Genomic DNA, 20,519 nt, shown 5'->3' on the forward strand with positions numbered 1-20,519 from the left:
AGGGGCTCTCGTGGGGATGCTGTTGAGAAAGCCACCCTCTTTCCTCATCGGGTGAGATACCTGAGGTCACCGGGGCCCGAGCGCGCCAGCCTGTGCCCAGCAGGCGGCGGCCCCGGGGAGGCGCTGAGTCCCGGCGGAGGACTGCGGCCCAACGGGCAGACCAAGCCGCTGCCCGCGCTGAAGCTGGCGCTGGAGTACATCGTGCCGTGCATGAACAAGCACGGCATCTGCGTGGTGGACGACTTCCTGGGCAGGGAGACCGGGCAGCAGATCGGCGACGAGGTGCGCGCCCTGCACGACACCGGCAAGTTCACGGACGGGCAGCTGGTCAGTCAGAAGAGTGACTCTTCCAAGGACATCCGGGGGGACCAGATCACCTGGATCGAGGGCAAAGAGCCCGGCTGCGAGACCATCGGCCTGCTCATGAGCAGCATGGACGACCTGATCCGCCACTGCAGCGGAAAGCTGGGCAACTACAGGATAAACGGCCGAACGAAAGTAAGTGGCTGGGGCTCGCGCCCGAAGGAGGGTCTGTGAGGACCACCCCCCACCCCCGCAGACCCGGGGCTGGCGCTCTGCTTTAGCGTGGCTCCTTTTGTCCCGGTAGTAGTCTTAGCCACAGTGCAGAGCCTGCCGGAGCCCTGGTCACTCGTGGGGGACGTTGGGGTACCAGCTACATCGGATCAGGGTGATGCATCTTGCCTGTGTGCCTGAGCTAGTTAAAAGCCCCGCGGTTTTCAGCGCGCACCCGGCTCTGATTGAGAGCCAGACACTGTGTTTAGCTGGGACTCTGTCAGCTGCCCCCAGAAAGGTCCATTTAAAAGCCTGTGGTCGGAAGACTCCCTGTATTCAGGAAAAGCTTGGCGGCCTGCTCCCCTCCCCCTTGTAGCTTTATCTTGCTGGCTGTCCCTACTGTTTTGAAACCCACTACCAAACCGGGAAAGAGGTGTTTCCGTTCCCAGGGCTCATAGTAGGTAGGATACACTCAGAGCACAGGTTTCCTCTATTCGCTTTGTTAATGTGTTTCTCCTGTTGAAAAAGGACTGCTTCTGTGGCTTCCTGGTTTGTTTATTTATTTATTTTTAAAACAAAACCGACACGGAATTGGAGATCGGAGAGCTCCTCTCAACCTTATGTTTAGTGGGATTTTTTTTTCTTCTTTTTCTTTCTCTTACTGTGTCAGTACCTTCCAGTCTGCTGCTCCCTCCCTCCTGTGGCAGACAGAGGCTCTCCACTTTCCTTCCCCCGATATGAATCTGTTCTTTGTGTTCTCAGCCTCCCAGGGAACCCTGATCCACCTCCCAGTCTACAGTCAGTCCAAGTTTTGGGAGGTTTTGGAAAACCCTGACACACAAGTTTGTACACACAAGCTCTTCCCAGTAATTATTGGTCGTGTGGGTTTTGAACTGTGTTGACAGCCATATGGGACTGTCGGACAGAGAATGTTTAGGAGGGAAAAATACAACGAATTCAACGAGAAGCCTAATTTACTGCAAACTCAGTACTGATGGGGGCACCTGTCTTGCTATCGAGTGACCTCAAGAAAAAGTTGCTTAAAATTAATCTTCATGGTAGAGGTGTAGCAGGTGACAGTGACTGTGTTTGCCCAGCGTGTGGAAACACCCGAGTTTGATCCCCTGCAGCATGGAAACCATGCCGGACTTCAGTGATCCCATTTCTCTGGAGGAGGTTCAGAAGTTTAAGGTCATGTGGTGCAACATCTCTAGTTGGAGGGCAGCTTGATCTACTTGACATTTGTCTCTAAAAGTACAGTAAGGCAGAGGCAAGTGGATTTCTGAGTTCGAGGCCAGCCTGGTCTACAGAGTGAGTTCCAGGACAGCCAGATATACACAGAGAAAGCTTGTCTCGAAAAACAACACAAAACACACACAAAAAAAACCACAAACAAAAGTACAGTAAACCTGGGAAGGGGATAGAAGTCTGATTGGACCCCAGTCTGGGCTTTCTATGCGGTTTTCATTGTATTTAAAAAGAAAGACTGCCCTGTTGGTCATCTGGATGTCACCATTCACCCCGATTTGGAGCTATGACTGGGGGATAGCTTGGTGTGGGATATGGAGCCAGGAAAGTGGTTTCCTCAGCCTTGATGGATCTGCTTTCCTTAGGAGAGGTAATCGAAGGCTTCTTCCCTCCTTCTTCTTATTCTTAGGGAAGAGGCAACAGACAGCTTGGCTCTGAGGGCAGTGGCTCTCTTGGGGATGCTGTTGAGAAAGACACCCTCTTTCCTCATAGGTTGAGATAACTGAAGAAACAGCCCTGATTTAAGTCACTTGCCCAGAGATCTGGGGGGACCAACCAGCCTAGCGGCAGGGAGGATGTGCTGGCTCCTACTCCGAATTTGAGCTCACACTTTCATTCATTCAGGGTCTGTGGGGGGCAGTTTTAAGTACTTCCCTCCTCTGCCTCACATCTTAAAAATTACATTCATTGCTTACTTTGAGTGTGTGCGCGCGCGCGTGCCTGCATGTGTGTCCGCACGGAGGTCAGAGGACAGCTTTCCAGGATCGATTCTCCTACTGAGGGGGTCCTGGACAGATCTCTCTTTTAGAGACAGATCTCTCACTTTAGCTATTGGAGCAGTGTGGTTGTCAGTGCCTGGCCCCTACCTCAGAGCTAGAAGGGATGGAACTTAAGTCATCGGACTTGGCACAAGTACCTTTACCTCCTGAGTCACCACACCTGCCCCTCATTGAACATTTTGACTAAAAAAAAAAAAAAAGATCATCATGTTTGAACATGTAATTTAATTACTTATTAAAAAGAAAAAAAATGTTGCTTTTGGGCACTAAGACACCTATTACACACTCCTCCCAAATATTGAACAAGCAGGCTGTATCAGGCTTCCGACTAGGCTCCGTACAGCCAATGTCATTGTCATTACACTGTCGGACAATGAGGGGCTTCCCTGACTTACACTTAGGTTAGAAGTCAGGTCATACGAGACTAGGGCCCACCATTTAGGTACCTGGGTCAGATTCAAGTTAGACTTGAAGCCTCTGTCTGCTTACATCTTTAAGGAATTTTTTTTTTTTTTGAGACAGGTCTCACAATGTAGGTAGCTCTGGTACTCATTATGTAGACCAGGCTAAGCCTTGAATTCACAGCCTTGTCTCTTCCTCCCAAGTGCTGGGATTAAAAGTGCAGGCACTCTCTAGTTTTGAAAGACGTTTCTGTTGATGGTGAGGAGGGTATGTCATTGGCATTCCGGGTCTGGCTGTGTAAACTTTAACTGTACGATGTTTGCTTCATACACTCAAAAGCAGCTGTGTGTTTAGTCGCTAAGCTGAACTCTTTTGAGTCTATCTCTAAAGGGTTATCCAAATGATGCTGTTATGTTTGGCTGCCTTCAGGAAAGTTATCTTTAGTCTTTGTCCTGTGAGAATTGCTATGCTTCCTATCAGTGTGTATCTCTCACTTTAGCTATTGGAGCAGTGTGGTTGTCAGTGCCTGGCCCCTACCTCAGAGCTAGAAGGGGCTGAGGGGACCTATTCTCTCACTGGAAGTTCTGTAAGATACCAGGAGTACTTTTTTATTACTTTTTAAAAATTTTATATGCACGAGTGTTTTGCCTGCATGTCTGTCTGTCTGTCTGTGCTCCACACATGTAGTACCCAGTGTAGGCCAGAAGAGGGCGTGGATCCCTTTGGACTGGAATTACAGACAATCATTAGCCATGGTGTTGGTGCTGGGAATTGAACCCAGGTCTCTAGAAGAACAGCCGGTGAGTGCTCTTAACCACTGAGCCATTGCCTCTTCAACCCCCAAGTCCTGGGATTTAAGTCAGGTCTTCCAGCCAAGTTCCGAGTTCTCTGTCACATCTGCACATACATGAGGACCATGGTCATCAAGTTGTGAGACTCCCCAGGTAGCCCTTCCCTAGTGCCTGCCTCAGACATGCACATCTAGTCACCGCTGTCCTCCCCCTTAAAAAGAGGAACCCCCAAGGGAAGATGAAGTAATACAGGAGAAAACCAGAAACGTGCTTGTTGTGACCGATGTAACCACCTCCACTCTCCACCCTCTCTGAGATCCTCACCCTTTTCTTGCCCTTAAGCTGCCCTTTGACCTCATAGCCTTTCTCACCTCCTTCCTTCCATTGGGAAGGCTCACGGTGATGTCAGCAGCAGGGAGCCACAGTCTTCCTTCGTACAGAGCAATGCCTGAGCACTATCAGAAGCCGTAGGCACTGTAGCTGGGTAGAGAGAAGTGGGTGCTGGGGAACGGGACCCCGGGGGAGCACTGTGTTTGTCTGCTGCAAGATGCTCACCGTGTGTGTGTTGTGCACTAGGTCTTTAATCCCAGAGGCAGAAGCACAGATATCTCCATGAGCTCAAGGCCCTGAAAAAAAAAAAAAAGAAAAAAAGGCTGAGGCAGAAGAATAGTGTCTGAGGCCAGCCTGAGTTGCACAGAGATACCTGTGTCCAAAAAAGCAAACCAGTAGAGTGAAATTACCAGAATTACAACATGTATAGTGTTTTTTTTAAAAAAACTTTATTTAAAATCTAATATGTCCATATTTAAGGATGTATGTGAAGGAGAGATGTTGGGGATATAGACGATTGGGGGAGCATCTGCCTGGGAGCACCTGCCTGGGAGCATCTGCTTCAAAGACAAAAGAGAAAGAGAGAGAGTAATAGGATGAGAGTGGCAAGCACCTTATACTACTCAGAGTTTTCTGTGCTGCTGTTAATTAGTCAGCTCTGGAAGGCTTTTAGAGCGAGGGATAGGATGGGGACAATCCTGCTGCTTTATTGCAGCTGCCACAGAGAGAGGTGACAATCCTCTTAGATGACAAAGCCCCAAACGGAGAGGCAGATGCATCCTGGACTGTGCTGCCCCTGGGATCAGAGAAAAGCCTCCAGACCCGAAGAGAAGTAAATCTATTTGTCAGAACCAGGCAGGACTTCCTTCTCCCAGGCCCTCCTCCTACTTCTGCCCTCCTCTCATTCCTCCCGGAATTCCTAACGCTGCGACCCCTGTAATACAGTCCCTCACACGGTGGTGACCTCTAACTCATCTTATTGGTACTCCATAACTAATTTTGCTATTGTTATGAGTCATAATTTAAATAAACATTGGATATGCGACCCCCAAAGAGGTCGCAATCGACAGATTGAGAACCACTGTCCCAGCACCTCGGCCATAGAAATAAGAGCAGCTGGCCACTGCTGCATCAGATGGAAGTGTGAAGTCAGTTGTCCTGTGTGCAGAAAGGCTGAAAAGTTTGGGGCAGCTGAGTAGAAGATGGTTGTAAAGAAGTTAAGAAGTTGCCATGGGGATGGGTATGATGGTTCATCCTTTTTTTTTTTGGTTTTTCAAGACAGGGTTTCTCGGTGTAGCCCTGGCTGTCCTGGAACTCACTCTGTAGACCAGGCTAGCCTCGAACTCTCGAACTCAGAAATCCGCCTGCCTCTGCCTCCCAAGTGCTGGGATTAAAGGCGTACGCCACCACTGCCCGGCTATTTTTTTTTTTTATTAGATTTATTCAGTCTTTATTTCATGTGTGCAAGTGTTTTGCCTGTGTGAATATGTGCATGTATTATATGTGTACCTGGCACCCACAGAGGTCAGAAGAGAGCATCAGATCCCCTAGAACTGGAGTTACAGATGTTATGAACCACCAGGTGTTTTCTGGGAATTGAACCCGGGTCCTCTGGAAGAGCCATGAGTGCTCTTAACCACTGAGCCTGTCTGACACTTTAGCTTGACGTTCTTTTCCATGCTGTCTGTCCTTGGAGCCGTCTCACCTGAAGCAGGGCCTCCCGTTCTTGCTCCTTAATGGAACCTGTCCTGACTCTCCCCCTTCCTCCGGCAGGCGTAGTGTCCTTGGTTTTGAAGCCCATGCTTTCTGCTATCTTTGGGATGATGTTATCAGCTTAGTTGTTTTATTTAATTTCTCACCATTCACTCTAACAGACTCTTAGATACTTTTCTGGTGCAGGGGACTGAACTACCTTGTGAATGCCCAGAGAGCTCTCTACACTGAGACGGGGGCTTTCATGTAGCCAAGACCGGCCTCAGACTTGTTAAACAGCCCAAGCTGGCTTTGAACTCCTGATCCTTCTTCCTCCACCTCTGGAGTGCTGGGATTATAGGCATCTACTACCATGCTTAGTTTGCGTAGCTGCTTTATATGGCTGTTTGTCACCATCTTCTTTCCTATAAGGTCCCTATCCCACACTTAGGATCATCTGCGGCTGCACAGGATGCTCTGTCATTTATTGTGTTGTCCTCATGGCTTGCCCTTGGCTCTGCTTCCAGCCACCCAAAACTTGTTGTAAGGTAAACCCACCACACGGACACCTTAAAGCCAAAAGGAAAGTCTTTATTGCCAGCTAGCACCTGCATGAGATATTTTCCCAAGTCACAAAGCCTTGAGCCTTACAGCTCTTTGTCTTTCCAAAAAAAAAAAAAAAAAAAAAAAAAAACATTTCCTGGTTGACACACATCAGTTAGCAAGAAGTGGAATGACAGAAGCCAAAAACGCAAGGTTAGTACGTGAGACACAATGAGTGTCTCTTTGTTCGAGGTGTGGCAGGTGTTGGAGCTTGTGTGCTGGGTGTTAAGGTCAGAATGGCGCCTCCTACATGACATGGCAGCAGTCTTGTTGAGGTCTGGGGACATGTTGCATTCTAAAACAAAACAAGAACCCCACAGATGTGTCACCAGAGTCTCTTCCTACCAGTTTATTTCATTTCACATTCCCGAGCTCAAACTTGACCTCTCTTGGGGTTATACACAGCTGAGGGATGTCCTGGGCCAGGGCCTTCGTGCTGTATGCTATGGCTGCAGAAGGACCTCCTCCTGTCCCCCACCCTGCTTCTGGCAGGTTCTGCTATTGCCAAGCAGGGCTTGGGTTCCTGGCCACAAAGGGGGCAAGCCAAAAAGCCACAGAGAAGCTTCCAAGGGCCTAAAGACCCCATCCTTCTAATTAATCATAAGGGTATCCCCTCCCCTGCACCCTGTTGTTATAATTGGTTTATGGTGTACCAGTTAATGGTAGCTTATCCCTAAATGTGTGCCCATGATGATTCACAGTCTGCAGTTCATCCCTGTCGTTGTCTCTTTCTGTTTGGAGATAGGGCCTCAAGATCTCCTGCCTCAGCCTTTGGAGTGCTGGGAATTACAGGTGTGCACCACTGTTTCTGTTCCTGGGGATTACAGGTGTGCACCACTGTTTCTGTTCCTGGGAATTACAGGTGTGCGCCACTGTTTCTGTTCCTGGGGATTACAAGTGTGCACCACTGTTTCTGTTCCTTCGGATTACAGGTGTACACTACTGTTCCTATTCTTCCTGTTTTGTCTGGTCTGTGCTCTGGGTGACCACGGACGTTAGCAAGCACAGGTTCTGGGGTTTGCTGGTTTCAAACTCTTGTTCTGTCTTTGATTTCTTTGAGTTTCAGACATGTTCTTGTAGCAGGGGAAGTGCCATCTTCTTGCTGGGTGCATTACTGTACCTGTAGTGGGTGTGACCAGGACACTGGAGTGCCGGCACCTGGCTTCTTCATACTCACCTGCAGCAGCCACAACTTCCTCTGGGAGGATCTACAGACTCCTAGATGAGTCTCTCACCCTAGCAACTGACTGACTGTACAGGGATGAGACACAGCCCCTACCTCATTTTTGGAGGACCTGACAGACTCTGCATGGTTCACATTGAGTTCCTCTGTGTTAGAAGAAGTAAGGACTGGTAGGGCAGGACAGGAGCCAGGGTAGATGGAGGAACAGGTTTAAACTGGAATCTGTATGTGGCTTCTGTTTCAATAGTATCTACCTACATACACTGATATGTATCTGCCTTGTATGGGCCCCCAGGTGCCAGGTCAACACAAGACTCTCTGTCCTCTTGGGCCCAGCTGTTGGAGGGAAAGCTCAGAGCTGGGTGGTGTGGATTGCTGTTTTGGGGGCGTTCATAAGCTGAACCCTGGTAGGGAAGCTTCCCAGAGAAGCTGTCATTTTGGAAAAAGCATGGAATTCTGGGGTTTCAGAGGCATGGGCCTCCCCTCTCTTTTGTCAGTACTATAGTTTCACTTGTTTAGAAAATATCTCATAGTCAGAGTTGTGACTCACTCAAGAGCACTTGCCCAGCGTGTGCAAAGCTCCTGGGCTATCCTCTCATAAACTGGGGTAGCAGCATGTCGGTAGTCCCTGCACTTGTGGGGAGGAGGCAGGAGGATCAGGAGTTCAAGGCCATCCTCAGCCATGTAGTGAGTTCAGGGCTAGCCTGGGCTACTTCATTCCCACTTCTACTCCTGTTCAAACCCAGCTTCATCTCTGCCCTGGAGGATTTCAAAGACCTCTCCCTTTCCTGTAGCTTCTCCCATCTGGTCTTCTGTCCCTTTTGAAAAGAACATTTTACTCCCTGTCACATGCTTTCTGTGTGGCCTCCTTTGTCCTTTCCCTCTGTGGCTCCCCCCCCAACCCCCACCCTCGCCCGCCCGTGTTCTTGCCACCTTGGAGGTGGTTCAGTGTCCTGCTGTGGCCTTGACAGCTCCTATCCCCAGTGACACACCCCTCACAGTGGGAAGCGTTGTGGTCCTAACACCTTGACTTATCAAATGAGTGTTCCTAGCTGTTTGTATCAGAGACTCTCGGTGAGTGTTAGGTCTGAGATTCTCCCTGGCCACCCTAGTTGACATTTCAATCACTTTATATGCAGCCTCTCATATATCTGTGTTAGTGGTTTTTGCGGTTTTGTTCTGTTTTACAATTTCTTTGCTGTGCACAACCTATCATAAGTTGACCCAACACTGAGGACTGGGGAGATAGCACAGTGGTTAAACTGCTCGGCCTCCGGGTAAAGGGAACCTTATGTTACTGCCGTGATTCCAGCCTCAGGGGCACAGACGGGATCCCAAAGTAAGCTGACCAGAGAGACTAGCTGTTCTTGTGAGCCCTGGGCTTGAGGGTGACTGCAACCTGACTGAGAGGTGCTGCAACCTGGAAGAGTGAGGAAGACTCCTAACATCTGCCTCAGACCTGCGCGCGCGCGCGCGCGCACACACACACACACACACACACACACACACACACACACACGCGTGTGCCCATATATGTGATTACAGAATACATACATGCACTCTGCTGCGGATGAGTACATGAAAAGGAAGATGGTTGCCAACACTTACAAAACCTTACTTAAAAGCCTCAGAATACATTTGTGGGTGTGTCCAATCTTGCTATCAGGAAACAATGGAGTTCACACGTCTGAGAACTACTCAGTGGGGTGCACCCCTATGGGGGCATGGCGTCTCATTACGTTGGAAGTTTATCATTTAATGTTGGGCTGCACTCACAGCTGTCCTGGGGCAGGTGTGACCATGGGCTGGCTACAGATTGGACATATTCAGAAGGATGTGGTTTGATTCTCTGAACTGCTTACGGGGGGTTGTGAAAACTGAGCCTTCTCCGTGTTTTCGTCCCCAGTACTCCAGTGAATCAAGTCTCTGGTGGACCTCCATCCTGATCCTGCACCAGTCATTGAGACCTTCCACCTCCTTTAGTGTCTGGGCTAAGCCTCCTTCACACGAGTATGGTTCCTTCTACCTCAGACTAATTCAGATCTCCACTGATCTTTCTGAAAGAAAGCAAACAAAACTAAAAATCCCAAATCAAAACAACCTCTTCTCCAGGGCTGGGGAAGATGGTTCAGTAGGTGAGAGTGCAAGGGTTAGGGGTTCGAATCCCCAGCATGCATGTTACAAAGCTGTGTGGCCATACACACCTATAACCCTGATATTGAGACAAGACTTACTTGGGCTTGCTGGCTGCCAGCCTAGCTCCTGGTTCACTGAGAGACCCCGTTTCGAGGTAGTATGATATAGGGTGATGCAGCAGGGTCCCTGACATCTTCCTCTGGCCTTGGCATGTGCAGATCCAGTCATATGCACACTCTACACGGGCACACATACACTCCAAGTCCACTGTGGTGGAGTACACCTATAACCCTAGCGCTTGGGAGGTGGAGACAGGTCAGGAGTTCAAGGTCATCCTCAGCTGCATAGGAAGTTCAGGGCTAGCCTGGGCTATGAGAGAACTCACAAGTCTATAAGCACAAAACAACTGTGATTACTGTGTGGAGCTCCCCAAGCCTTTGCTTTCTGTGTTAGACACATGCTAGCACCCAGTGACTCGACCTTGACTAGCCTCTGGCCTAGACTTCACCTTCCTTTACCACCTGCCCAAACTCTTAATCTTAATCCCCAGGAGCCTTTTCCACCCCCAAGTCTGTGGGTGTTCTTTCCTATTGTGGTCAACTCCCCTCTCTGAGTACTATGTTGTTCCTGACCCCTAATTTTCCAGATTAAAAATAGCCCAGGCCAGCCTGGTCTTAAACTATTTTTAACTCCCAAGTACTGGGAGAAAGGTCTGCTTTGAAGGTAAAATGAAGTTCTGTGCCAGTCGCTGTGATAGGAGCCAGGCAGGGTTCTGATGGCCTGCCCCCTTGCAGAGGGGTGGCCTGTGTATCTGCCTCCTCAGTCCCCTAACAACCTCCCCCCCCAACCCCCAGTTCCCGAGACTCTGCAGGAAATGGCTGTGTCCCCAAAGCTTGCAGCTCATAAGGTATGATGTTGAAAGTGACCTCAGGCCAGGCAGTGGTGGTGCATGCCTTTAATCCCAGCACTTGGGAGGCAGAGGCAGGCGGATTACTGAGTTCGAGGCCAGCCTGGTCTACAGAGTGAGTTCCGGGACAGCCAGGAAAGTGACCTCAGACATAGGCCACAAGGTGACCCCCGAGAGAGGGGCACACTACTGTCAGAGTTGACTTCAACCTGTGACATCACTCTGGTGTTGATATGAATTTAAAACTGTCGCACCCAGTCTCAAACACAGTAAAGTGGAGCTGAAGAGTTTATTTAATGGGACTGGAGCGTTCTGAGGACCTGCCATCGATTCTCTGCACAGCACCCGCCTTGTGCAGCCCACAACAGATGCAACTCCAGCTCCGGGGGATCTCAACTCCATAAAAGGGTTTCTAACAAAAGAGGGCGTGGCCTTACCCAGGCAGGACCATCTCTTCAGGATTAGGAAACCTGGTTCTGACCACATGTTCTGGCTTCCAGTGTTTACTTGACTTCAGAAGCAGCTGGCAGAGCGGGCGTATGGCAGGAACCCAACTGGGCATTTACTTCATTTTGACTTTGATGAACATTTTACCCTGAAACATTTCACCTATTAAGGCTGAGGAGATGCCTCCGTGTTGCGGTAAATCTCCAACCCCAATAGGCCCATTCAAAGAAAATGCAACTTTGTTGCAGTAAATCTCCAAAGCCAATAAGCCCATGCAAGGAAGCCGCAACTCAGTTATTTATAAACTGCACGCCTGTATTGGGCAGATATGCCTCTACCCCACTTTGTTCCCCAGCTATGAAATTTCTGCTACTTGCTTCTGCCAGTGTTTCTGCCCCATCTTCCTTCCAACAACTCTCCCTCCGTCCTCCGATTGCAGTCTCCTGCAACTCCTCCTCCTACCTCCTTTCTTGCCCAGAAACCCTGCCTCCTCATTTAGGCCCAGCGATGGGCTATTTGTCATCTTTATTAGCCAATCAGATAATTAAGGGAAATTCATCTACACCTCGGTGGTTGAAAGAGATTGTTGCCTCTTGCAGAAGACCTGGGTTCAGTTCCCAGCACCCAGAAGCCTATTACTCCAGTTTCTGACATGCTCCTCTGGCATCATGGGACAAGGTACACACATGGTGTACATACATTTATGCTAGCAAAACACTTACACACAATCACAGAGTTTCCTTTCTGCCTCTTTTCTTCTCTCCTCCCATGGCACATGTGTAAATATGTTTTACGTTTCCGTTTGCTCCCACATGTAATGGGCATTGCAGGACAGTTTGTCTGAGTTTTTAAAGATTTAAAAAGCCTAATATAATATATAATATATATTAAAAGTTCCACTTTAATTGTGCTCAGTTTTGACCTCGAAACTGTGTTCTTTCTCTGAGTACTGAGCTGGTGAGGATGGTGTCCGCAGAACAAGTCATTTCTGTGGCAGCAACAGTGCTACCTGGGCAGCGTCTCACTGTCCGACCTACGCTAGCCTTGAACTCACATCTCTCTTTGTGTCTTAGTCTCTTGAGTGCTGGCATTACAGGCATGCACGGCCATGCCTGGCATAAACCATCTTGTGTAAAGAGGTATCTAGAGGTGACCAAATTCTATCCTCAAAGCCTGTATGAAGGTCGGCCCAAGGCAGGTCTACAAGCCGGCTCCTAACTCTGTGTGTGCCCCTTGGATGTCTGATGTGTCCTGTCGGCTTCTTTCCACAGTTTGCAGCTCATGTGTTGACCCCATGTTAAGCCCTTGTTATAGCGGCTGGAGAGATGGCTCTCAATAGATCAAGGCTCTTGCCACACAGCCTGAGGGACCTATGTTTGATCTTCAGGACACACTTGGTGAAGGACAGGTTGTCTTCCAACCTCCGAGTGCATGCCACGGTGTGTGGGTCAGCGTCACACAGAGACACAAAAGAGATGTAAAAATAATAATAAAAAATTAAAAAAAAATTTTTAAGTTCCTGTTGCAAGTGTGTCCCCAAAGACCCAAGCCAAGAGACAGGGTCCCTAAGTTGCCCAGGCTGGCCTGGAACTTGCAATCTTTTTTCCTTAGCTCCCAAGCACCTGGTATTACAGACACGCCCACCCATGCTTATTAAGCTGCTTTTCCTGGTGTCCTTAGGATTTATGTTTCGGTTCTTCCACAAGGGCAGGCATGTGAAGCATGTGAATTGAGAGGCCCAGATACGCGTGTATATAGGCTTCAGAAGTTGTTGGCTTTGTACGGTCTCCTCACAGAGAGGAAACATCCATGTAAGCCAGTATAGAAGCAGTGACTGGAGGCGTCTGCCCAGGCCCCATACCTTTCCCTAAGCATCACCAGGCCGGTCCTTGCTTTGGAATATATATGTACTGGACGGTTAATTTAACCTTTTCCTTTCTTCCTCTTTTCTTCTCTCCTCCCACGGCACACGTGCAGATATGTTTTACTTTTGGGTTTGACCCAACATGTAATGGGCATTGCAGGACAGTTCGTCTGAATTTTTAAAGATTAAAAAGCCTTAGTGGGCCAGGCAGTGGTGGTGCACGCCTTTAATCCCAGCACCTGGGAGCCAGAGGCAGGCGGATTTCTGAGTTCGAGGCCAGCCTGGTCTACAGAGTGAGCTCCAGGACAGCCAGGACTACACAGAGAAACCCTGTCTCGAGAAAAAAACAAAACAAACAAAAAGCCTTAGTGGTTATCACTGTATGTGCCTACGCTGAGATATCCTTACCAACTGAACAATACTGGGGTTCAATGTCACTGTGTTCTGCTTATGTTAAAGGCAGTTCCTGTGATTGTTAGCTCCAAAGCATCCCTTGGAAGTTTTGGTAGAAAAAGTCTTTAAAACGTGTAGGAACCATTTTGTTCTCTGGGCTGGTTTCCAGGGACCGTGTTTCGGTGTTACACAGTGTGGGACGAGTTTGAGTCCTGCAGATGTTTTTTTGTCTTATCATTGTCTGGGAAAGGGAGGGTGTTTGCTGACTGAAGCCAGAGATGGGCAAGAGGCCCTGCTGGTTCCTAAGCAGCTTCATCTGTTCACCCTGTTTTTAAAGACAGTATCTCCCATTGGGACCTGAACTTGGCCAGTTAGGTTAGTGAAGCTGGCCAGTGAGCCCAAGAATCCACCTGTTTTCAGCCTCCCCCATATTTTTGTGTGGGTGTTGGGGATTGAACCCACGCCTGCGTGGGCAGGCACTCTACTAACTGAGCTATTCCCCGAGCCCCAGAGTCGAGATTCTTGGTTGGGTTTCAGTAGAACATCAAGCTTTATTTTTAACTAAGCCTATCTGTTGTTGCTCGGGCAGTTGGCACATGGCCTGGTAAGGGGAAAGCTGATCCCCGGTTAAGGGCATTGTGTGCTCATTCACACGGCCTGTTACATTGTGGGTGCCGAATGACCCCGGCAAAGAACACTGGATCCAGGATCCCCTCTCTGCCCCTCCCCCTTCACAGCTTGAAGTCAGATGGCAAATACATGTTCTGTTAGTAATGGTGAATTTATTAGGTCTGAATCCAAAAACTGAATATCGTAGACATTAATGTCGAAAGCTAATCACCTGTACAGATAAGCTATGGTGGGGGGTCAGATCCTGATGGGATGCCCTAGGTCTTTGAAAAACATGTAGGCTTGATTGCTCTGTAATTGTCAATGAGAGTATTTTTTTAAAAAGATGATTTAGTTTTTATTTTATGAATGTTTGCTTGCATGTATGTTGTGCACCGTGTACATGCCTGGTGACCTTGAAGTCCAGAAGGGGCTATCAAAGTCCCGGGAGCTTGAGTTACAGATGTGAGCTGCCATGTAGGTGCAGGGAATGGAACTCAGCAGGTGCTCTTAACCATCGAGGGATCTCAGCCCCGAAGGTTTATTTTGTGTAGACTCCAACTTTGTTTTTGTTCCTTGTGAGGATCAATCCCAGGGTCTCCACCTGCTTACGTCACACTCAGTCTGAGGAAGCTTTAGAAACCAAATCATAAAATAATGGCTGGTGCTTTGGGGTACGTTTGCCGTGTTCCTCTTCCCCCATCCCCCCACCCCCCAGTGTGACTCCAGGTAGGTACCTTTGCCATGTCCCACTCTCCAGCCCCATGGCTTCTTTAGTCTTAGTCACACCTGCTATTGGCTTATCGTCAAACTTGTAGACTGACTTGATGTGGTCAGGTTGAATTCACATAGTAATTGTTCTCTCTCTCTCTCTCTCTCTCTCATCATAAAAAAATTGCATTTCGAGAAGCCTGCATTACTTTTGACTTTCTACATGTCGTGTGGGTCCAAGTTTTGTTTGGTTTGGTTTTCTTCTAGGATCTATTCTTTTAAACTATGTGTATACATGTGCACATGAGTGCTGGTGTCCAGGGGTCAGATCCCCTTGGAGCTAGAGTTGTAAGTAGTTGTGGTCTCTGCCTGACAGGGACACTTGAACTCAGGTCCTCTGGAAGAACAGTACTCACCGTTCACCAATGAGCCATCTCTCCAGCCCCTAGTTGTGTTTGTGTGTGTGTGTGTGTATGTGTGTGTGTTGTGTTTTGTACAGGAGATAACAATCTCCTGTAGTTTAGGCTGGTCTGGAACTTAACTATATAGCTCAGGCTGGCCTTGAACTTGGGGTGATTCTGCTTTATCCTCCTTGGGAGGATGTGCCCACTTGGTCTGTACAGTGGAAATAACAGACATGTAAGGTATAGCCTATTCTGCTTGCCTATTTTAAAAACAGCTTTTGTTGACAGTGGGTAAAGCTGTGTCATTTATAAAACAGTTCTTTAAGCCACGTGTGCATATATGTGTGTGTGTGTGTGTGTGTGTGTGACACCGTGCTCACTCCGTAACAGTGGGACGATGAGCACCATGTCCCCAGCTGTGACTCAAGTTTCAGGAAACACAGAGGATGGAAGCCGCGCAGAGTGCCAGAACAGATCTTGGCAATTCTCTGAACTCCTTGGTAATGATGAGTCAAATGTCTGAATCAATGGGACTCTGGAACTGGAGTTCAGAAGTAGATACACACTCACAAGATCAGTGTGTGTGTGTGTGTGTGTGTGTGTGTGTGTGTATGCACGCACACATGTCCAGATGAAAGTTCAGGCAGGCCTCAAACTTAAAGATAGCCCAGAATAACCCCAGTCTTGTTGCAATCCTCCTCCCTCAGCCTCCAAAGTGCTGCCATAACAGACGCAAGCCACCATGCTTGGCTCAACTGATTTTTTTTTTTCCTATTTAAAAAAAATTTATATGTATGAGTGTTTTGCTCACGTGTATATGCTGGATACCCTTGGATGACAGACAGGCTGGGCTGTTGGGTCCAAGGGAACTGGAGTTAGAAGCAGTTGGGAGTTGCTGTATAGGTGCTGGGAATTGAACTCGGGTCCTCTGCAAGAACTATCAACGTTCACCGAGCCAGCTCTCCAGTCCAGATTATTCTTTTTTAACTAAAGAAACCAAAACAATTGAACGCAGTGTAGTTTTTGTTATGTCTCATTCTGGTAGATAATTCTAGAGAGCCATCTACATAGACAAATAATCCTTGACACTGTACGCACCAGCATTAGCTCAGAATGAGTCCTACACCTCAAGTGAACCCCAAACCTAAAACACAAGAAAATGTATGAGTAAATCTTTGTGAAGTTGAGATAAAGGTATCTTAAAACACAAGAAAACACACACATATACACACACACCACACACACAGATGACTTTTAGAGAAAAACATTGAAAAATTCGATTTTGTCAATATTAAAATATTTTGCTTCCCAAAGGATACCGTTAAGGAGGCAATGGCTTTCGGGAGCAGGGGTGGGGGGAGAGGTGGAGAGGAGCCAGTGGAATGGCACAGCTGGTAGACACGGCTTGCACAAACCTGGCAGGTCAATCCTTGGATCCCACAAGGAGGAAGGAAAGAAGTGTCTCCTGACAGCTGTCTCTGACTTCACACACATCTCTTGGCACCAGCACACCTAGACCAAATAATAGAAATACATATTTATAAAAAGATACCAGTCTGGTAAGGGATAGAAGAGATGGCCCCAACGGTTAAGAACGCTTGTTGCTCTTGCAGAGTACCTGGGTTTGTTTCCCAGCACCTACATGGTGGCTCACAACCATCTGCGACTCAGTTCTAGGTGATCTGATGACCTCTTCTGACCCCTTCAGCAGATGCACATACATACATACATACATATATACATACATACATACATGCAGGCTAAGTTCTCATACACATAAAATAACATAATTAAAAAGAGATCATTAAGAACACAGAAAGACAAATTAAGGACAAAAATATTTATAAATTGTGAGAGATTTGCATAAAATTTTCTTATAACTGAGAAGTTAGATAAATCTGGAGAGATGATTCAGTGGATAAGTGGTCTCCCACAGGAAGTTCAGGCTCACAGTTACCTGCACGTCCAGCTGTGTGGGATATAATGCCCTCTTCTGGCCTCTGTAGGTAACTTGACTCAAGTGCACAAACCCACACGGATACATTAAATAGACAGTAAGACAAACAATAGATGTCAGAGAAACAGTACGGCAGAAAGAGATTTAAAAAGCTGTTTCACAGAAGGGTTAGATAAACAGCAATGGCCGAGTGTATTAAAAGATCCTCAGAGGGCAGAGGATGTGGCTTGCTTGGTCGGCCGCGTGTTTGCCTAGCATGAACAAAGCTGGGAGTTCACTTTCTAGTACCTCATAAACCAGGTATGGTGGTACACACCTGTAATTTTGGCAAGTTGGAGCTGGAGGCAGGAGGACCAGGAATTTGGCGCCACATGGGCCACATAGAGTCCTGTCTCTCATCTGGCTGATGCTAGGGAAGCAGAAACCACAGCGAGAGGCATCGCGCACCGGAATGAAGGCCCAGCGTAACAGGGATGTGGAGCTACTGACCCTATACTAGGTTGCCACGCACGTTCATTGCTTAGAGGAATGCAAAATGGCACTGCCACTTTAGAAAAACAGGCTGTCTGTGTCTCAAAGTTAAATATAAACCCATGATGTGACTCGGGAATTCTATTGCTGAGTAGCTACAAAGACAAAAGAGAACCTGCCCACGCGGCCATGGGCGTTTTACTGGGCACCAACCACGTGGCCTTGCGCGTTTCATCCTCGGCCACGCAGCCATGGGCATTTCTTTAATCCTCGCCCACGTGGCCATGGGCATGTCATTGATCTTCACCCACCAGGCTATGGGCATTTCATTCATCACTGCCCACGTGGCCATGGGCGTTTCACTCGGCACCGCCCACGTGGCCTTGCACGTTTCATCCTCACCCACGCGGCCATGGGGGTTTCATTCATCCTCGCCCACGCGGCCATGGGCATGTCATTGATCCCGCGCCCACCAGTCTATGGGCGTTTCATTCATCACTGCCCACGCGGGCATGGGTATTTCACTTGTCACTGCCCACGCGGCCATGAGCGTTTGTTTCATTCGCTATTGCCCAAAATAGAAGGCAGCCCAAGTGTCTACCGTCTGGAAGTAGATAAGCTGAGACAGAGGGATGACATCTCAGTAAAAGGATGCCTTGTGCTTGGTAAAGCAGCATGATACTCCCCGATCAACTAAGAGAGGCCACACTGCCGGTGCCCTGCAGAGATCCGGTGCTGTCAGGGTAGTTCAGTACTTGTGCATGTTTGCATCCCCATACTTGTGTACCTCAGGGCTCAACGTCGGGTGTCTTGGTCACCCTCCATCACTTTCTGAGATGGGGTCTCTCACTGGTCTGGAGCCCCTGCTGGACTAGCTAGTCAGTAGACTTCAGGGCTCCACCTGTCTTTGCCTCTTAAGTGCTGGGATAGTAGGCTGACCGCCAGGCTTTCTCATGGGTGCTGGAGACCCAAAATCAGATCTGGTATTTACCCTTGTACAGCGAGCACTTCACCAACTGAGCTGTCTCCCAGCCCCTTACTGAAATCATCTTTAGCAAGGTCCCATTGAAGTGTTATTTGGGCAGAGACGAGCACATTCTTAAGGAAAAGCATCCACCAGTGCTGAGGGAACTCCTGTGTGGATGTGGTTGGCTGAACCAACCACTCTCTCTCTCTCTGCATCACGTAGTGTGGGCCACACAGGCAGAGTGATGACAACTTCTGAGGTCATGACTATTGAGACCCCTCCAGTGAGTCCAGGGCTCAGGCAGACAGCCTCTTGATTCACTTGGGTCTGAGACGGCTGAGCCTGAGGCTGGCAAGGTGACTCAGCAGGTAAACCTGCTTGTCACACAAGCCTGACGACCTGAGTTTCATCTCCAGGACCCATGTAAGGTGGAAAGAGAACTAACCCCCTAAAAGTTGTTCTTTTACCTACACACAAACACAGCTGCTCGACCACTCCCTTGCTGTCTCCACCCCGCCCTCCCTCCAGCCTGCCTTCTCTCAATAAATTAAAACAAAATCCCTGGGGATTATCACGTACTCAGCTGAAAGGAGTCTATGGTGTTCGGTTTCTGCCTCGGGCACCCGGAATGCTCAGTACCTCTTCTGAGCACCTCTCCTAACCAGTAAGTTCACAAAGACTTTTTAATCCCCCAAACCACCGGCAGCACCGTGTTCTCCGCCACGCTGACCCCATTTAAATACTCTGGCTTTCCCCAAGGTGTCTGCCCGATGAACACTGTCTGCCTTTATTTACTATGTTCCTTAACTTCCTGATGTGAGCCTCCACGTGCTGTTAGGAGACAGGTCTGCCTTCCTCTGTCCTGCCTTCCTGCCGCTTCAGCCCCTCAGCGGCTCTTGACGCTGGAGGAGGGTTAGTCGGCACGGTGCCCAAGACTGAGGAATTCAGGAGTCTGACAGTATGAAATTCGATGTCAGGCAGCTAGGATTCAGAACCCTGCCCTGCAGTTGGCTCATTGTACGATGCCAGTGAGTCTCCTGCCTCAGTTTCTCATTAATGCTTCGATGATCCCCACATCCTGATCATCGGGAGAGTAGTTGTGGAAAGCACGATATGTTCCCTTCCCCTCTGCCTTCTCTCCTGTTGGTTCACAGAATTTGGAACAGCCTTGACTTTCTGTAATCTCTGGATTGTTCTTTCTCTGTCCCCTCTCTTCTCAAGAGTCTGGAGGACACACTGGTGCTGCATCAGTACTGCTGTCTTATATATCAGGTAATGATGTATCAAGAAGATGGGGAGAAGATGGGGGGCTGGAGAGATGGCTCAATGCTCAAGAGCAGTGGCTGCTCTTTCAAAAGACCCAGGCTAGAGTCCCAGCAACCACTTGGTGGCTGACACTGCCTTGACTCTAGTCCCAGGGGGTCTGATGCCCTGGCGTCCTGGGCACCAGGCACACATATGATACACAGACAGGCATGCAGGCAAAACACCCAAACACATGAAATAAACAAATGTCTTGTCAAAGAAATAAAATAGAACCAGGAGACCTGGGATTCCTTGAAATGGACTTGGGTCTGAGCTCTAGATAACACCCATTTGCTCTCTAACCTGGAATTTGTTCCAGATCCGGTTTCCAGTTGGAGAGGTTTCTTTTTTTTTGGTTTTGTTTTGCTTTTTTTTCGAGACAGGGTTTCTCCGTGTAGCCCTGGCTGTCCTGGAACGCACTCTGTAGACCAGGCTGTCCTGGAACTCAGAAATCCACCTGCCTCTGCCTCCCAAGTGCTGGGATTAAAGGCGTGCGCCACCACTGAAGAGGTTTCTTTTATTGCAAGATTATGAAGGTGATCAGAGATGACAGGGGCTGACCTGACCCTTGGTGGCTTCTGAGTAATTGTGACACAGCTCACTAGCTAGTGGTGATCATTAACATTGATTATTAACTGGCTCTAGAGTCACCTGAGGGATAAACCTCTGGACATGCCCATGGGGGAATTTCTAGTTTGGGTTGGTTGAGGCAGGATGATGAATCCTGAATGTGGGTAGCCCCATCCCATGGGCTGGGTCTTGGACTGAGGTTATAAAGGAGGAAGTGAGCTGAGTACCAGCATATCT

General features: G+C 48.5%; 1 protein-coding gene across 1 annotated transcript in view; it reads left to right on the forward strand.

Moving 5' to 3' along the window:
* Positions 1-20,519, forward strand: part of Egln1 (egl-9 family hypoxia inducible factor 1) — a 62,995-nt gene that overhangs the window by 22,151 nt on the left and 20,325 nt on the right. The window contains exon 2 of the mRNA XM_028767771.1: positions 3-498. Coding sequence (XP_028623604.1) covers positions 3-498 — 496 coding nt within the window. The remainder of the gene's footprint in view (positions 1-2; positions 499-20,519) is intronic.

This window comes from Grammomys surdaster, unplaced genomic scaffold (genome assembly GCF_004785775.1).
Source record: "Grammomys surdaster isolate TR1022 unplaced genomic scaffold, NIH_TR_1.0 181, whole genome shotgun sequence".
In the NCBI taxonomy this organism is placed as follows: Eukaryota; Metazoa; Chordata; class Mammalia; order Rodentia; family Muridae; genus Grammomys; species Grammomys surdaster.